This window comes from Ostrinia furnacalis, unplaced genomic scaffold, assembly GCF_004193835.3.
Source record: "Ostrinia furnacalis isolate ACB-3 unplaced genomic scaffold, ASM419383v2 OfSCF7580, whole genome shotgun sequence".
Classification (NCBI taxonomy): domain Eukaryota; kingdom Metazoa; phylum Arthropoda; class Insecta; order Lepidoptera; family Crambidae; genus Ostrinia; species Ostrinia furnacalis.
In genome coordinates, this window is record NW_021137819.1 from 299400 (window position 1) to 303770 (window position 4371).

The following is a 4371-nucleotide window of genomic DNA, read 5'->3' on the forward strand; positions in this document are numbered from 1 at the left end:
TATGTAACGAAGAGATTGAATCACGACTACAGTCATTGGAAAATACATTACAAAAATTTCTAGAAACACAAGAAGAAATAGAATCTCAAGTGGACGAAGAATTGTTAGAACAGGAAATTCAAATAAGGTACGAAATAGAAGAATTATGCACTACTTTAAAAACGAAACTCTTGAAATTACGTACTAACAATAGATCCACCTATGAGGAATCACAAAATACAGCTCCGATTACAAACATTGCAACTGGACATGTACCGAAATTACAATTTCAACCATTACACGAAAAAGAGTCGTTTCGAAATTTTAATAAGAGATTGATGGTATATTTTCTAATAAATAAAATCGTTGAGCCTAGAACAAAAATATACATTCTGCTATCTACATTACCACCAGAACTTCATGAGAAATTATATGATCTGTGTGCACCAGACGATCCACTACATAAAACTTATGAAGAACTTACCGCAATATTGGACGAATACATCGACCCTAAACCCAGCATTTGGGCTTTACAACATAAATTTATCTCCCGAATACAACAAGAGAATGAAACCATTGCAATGTACGCATCAGAACTTAAGAAACTTTCATCAAATTGTGAATTCAAATGCATGAATTGCAAGAAAACTACCGCAGAAAGCTTCCTATCTCTACAATTTATACGAGGACTTAAAGATGGCGAAATTCGTACGAAAATATTACAAGAACCGGACACATCTTCTTTTGCTAAATTACTACAAATAGCTTCAGCAAATGAATTGGGTAAAACAGAGAGCTTAAAAATTACATCTGATATTGAAAAACGTACTGACTGCATCAACAAAATAATCAGTTCTAATAAAAAACCAGCAATGCAGAATATGAATCGAAAATCACCGAGGTCAATTAAAGACCTATCAGGTAAATGTTTTCGCTGTGGGAAGCCTGATCATCGTGCAAATGAATGCGGAGCAATCAACTCTACATGTCGAAAATGTCAGAAAGTAGGACATCTGGCAAGAGTATGCTTGAAACGAACACAGACTAATCAGATTGATGATGGATTGAATTCTGTAAGTGATGAAAGCATAGCTGATATTAACCTCATCAAAAGTGAAGTCACAGAAAGATATATGATTACTATCACCATAGAAAATAGAACAATTAAGATGGAATTTGACACGGGTGCTTCATTGTCATCGATGTCCCTTGCTGACTACAATGCCCTGAATATCAATAAAAAGATTTTCAAAACTGATATGAAACTGAGAACTTACACCGGAGAAATAATCAAACCTTATGGAGTCGTTTACATCAAAGGAATTTACAAAAATCAAAATTTCTATGGTAAACTGTATATCATTGACAAAAATGTTGATCCAATATTTGGTAGAAGCTGGATGAAAGAACTAAACATTGAACTAGCAGATGTTCGATTAGTTGAATCAGTATCTCAAAATAATATATTAGACCAATTGTTGGAGGAATTTGCATCTTCTGTATTCCGAACTGATCTTGGTAAAATTCCCAACTACAAGGCACACCTCAATTTAAAAGAGAACACACAACCAATTTTTATAAAACCTAGAAGAATCCCTTACGCTCTTAAACCGAAAGTAGATGAAGAAATCGATCGCCTTTGCAAAATAGGCGTAATTACAAAAATAGATCATTCTGAATGGGGCACACCGATCGTTCCAATTGTAAAACCTAATGGTTCAATTCGACTTTGCGCTGACTACAAGATAACATTGAATAAAGTTATACAAGATGAAAAATATCCGATTCCAATAATTGAAGACATATTCTCGGAGATGAATGGAGGCAAAATTTTCTGTACACTTGACATTACGCAAGCATACTTAAATATGGAAATGGACGAAGAGAGCGCCTTACTACAAACCCTTAGCACACATAAAGGAACATACAAGGTTAATAGACTAATGTTTGGAGTCAAAGTAGCACCAAGTCTTTGGCAAAGATTTATGGACCAACTACTTCAAGGACTAAGAGGAGTAAAATGTTTCTTTGATGACATAATTATTCAAGGATCATCTGAAAGTCAATTATGTCAACGATTGAAAGAAGTTCTTTTAAAACTTAAGGAGAGCAATCTGCGAGTGAATAAAGAAAAATGTCACTTCTTTAAACGCAGTATTAACTACCTAGGTCACACTATTGACGAACATGGCTTACACAAAAACAAAGACAAAGTAAAAGCTATATGTCAAACGAAACCACCGAAAAACGTTAATGAATTACGTACATTCCTCGGCATGGCAAATTACTATAATAAATTTATACCAAATCTAACAGCAATTACAAACCCTCTGAATGAATTACTAAAGAAAGGAACGGAATTTATATGGAATTCGAAATGCCAGACCAGTTTTGATAATATAAAGAAAGAAATTCTCAGCGAAAGAGTATTGACATATTTTAATCCAGCCAGGCCACTTGTTCTAGCTACTGATGCGTCACCGCTCGGATTGGGAGCTGTTCTCTCTCATAGATACCCTGATGGGTCCGAACGGCCAATCGCGTTTGCGTCGAGATCTTTAACTTCAAGTGAAAAGAAGTATAGTCAAATTGACAAAGAAGCAACAGCTATACATTGGGGGTTAAAGAAATTCTTCCATTACTGTTACGGCCGAAAGTTTACACTAATTACTGATCATAAACCATTAACTTCGATTTTTCACCCGAACCAAACCTTGCCAGCCCTCAGCACCATGAGATTGTTTCATTATGCACATTTTTTATCTGGATTTGATTACAATATTGAATACCGAACTTCAAAGAATAACTCCAATGCAGATTACCTATCCAGATTTCCTGTAGAAAATGTTAAAGAAAATTCAATAGACCAGCATTGTGCGTACCAAATACAGCAAATTAACACACTGGAGATAGGGCCGCAAGTCATCGCTCGAGAAACTGCTAAAGATAATGAACTCAAGCCGATACTAGAAGCCCTGAAATCAGGACGATCTCTGAAACATTATGGGTACAAAGATAATGAACTTACTCTACAAAATGATTGCATTTTAAAAGGAAGCAGGGTATTTATTCCACAAAACTTACACATGCAGATACTAAACGAATTACATGCGGGCCATATTGGTATTCTAAAAATGAAGTTACTGGCTCGTAGTTATGTTTATTGGAAGAACATAGACAAAGATATAGAAAATAAAGTAAAATCTTGCAGAGCATGTCGTTTAGAACAGAATCAACCAACTCGAGCTCCTATTCATCACTGGGAAGAACCAAACGGTCCATGGCAAAGACTTCATATCGACTTCGCAGGTCCATCAAATGGACACTATCTTTTCATTATCGTTGACGCATTTTCAAAATGGGTTGAAATAATCCCAACAAAAACCACTACAAGTTCATGGTGCATAAAAAGATTAAAAGAATTATTTGTCACTTTCGGAATACCTCACATATTAGTTTCAGACAACGGCCGCCAATTCACATCAACAGAATTCGAAAATTTTATGACAGAATGCGGAACAACACACCGAAAAACCGCACCATACCACCCAGCGACCAACGGCCAAGCTGAAAGGTTCGTACAGACCATCAAGAGAGCACTACGTGCAATGGCGGGGGAGAGAGGTGACTTAATGGATAAACTCTTAGAGATTAAATACCGACTGAGGCGTACCCCTGGCGCTAGTGGACACTCAGCTTACGAGCTCATGTTTGGCCGAGAAGTAAGGACTAGACTTCATACTATGCTCAAAACCCCACCAGTCACTCCATCGAGAACTAGTGACACATTGGCCTTACAAACAAGACATTTTGTTTGTGGAGACAGAGTGCAGGCTAGACTATATGGAAGCTCCGCTCAGAAGTGGACATTTGCCACAGTGGTACAGCGCCTGGGCAAGCTGCACTATATCGTGCGTACGGACGGTGGTTTGACCTGGACGCGCCATCTGGACCAGCTGCTGCCGGCGCCACTGGTGCCAGCAGTGCCGCAGCCAGGAATCGCGGCGGAGGCGTGTCATGTCTGACCTTCTTTATGGTTGCTTAGCAACGCGTGTTATTCATTGTNGTCATTGCCGGACACGGTGACACATAATATATAGGTATGGTAAGGTCATAAGCAGGCCGTATTCTCCTCCTATAACCCGCAGTAAGACTGGTAAAACTAAACCAAAAGTATGGTAAGGTCTTAAGCACATTTTGTATTTGTAGTCATTAGTACAAACTGTTACAATTACTTTAATAGTAAAATTCTACCTGTAATAATTTAGTTATAATAAGTTTCTTATTATTGTAAAAAGAAGGGGGGAGATGTTGTGGGTGGCAACACTGGGTTGCACATGTATCAATCGTACCAACCGTAAAATAAACAGTTGACTACCAAACTCATGTCTT

The 4371-nt window shown here is 37.5% G+C and overlaps 1 protein-coding gene across 1 annotated transcript; it reads left to right on the top strand.

Annotated features, from left to right (window-relative positions):
- The first annotated feature begins 317 nt into the window (after positions 1-317).
- On the top strand, positions 318-4004 carry LOC114365275 (uncharacterized protein K02A2.6-like). Its single transcript, XM_028321791.1, has one exon. The coding sequence runs from the start codon at positions 318-320 to the stop codon at positions 4002-4004; it is 3687 nt and encodes a 1228-aa protein (XP_028177592.1).
- The last annotated feature ends 367 nt before the right edge of the window (positions 4005-4371 follow it).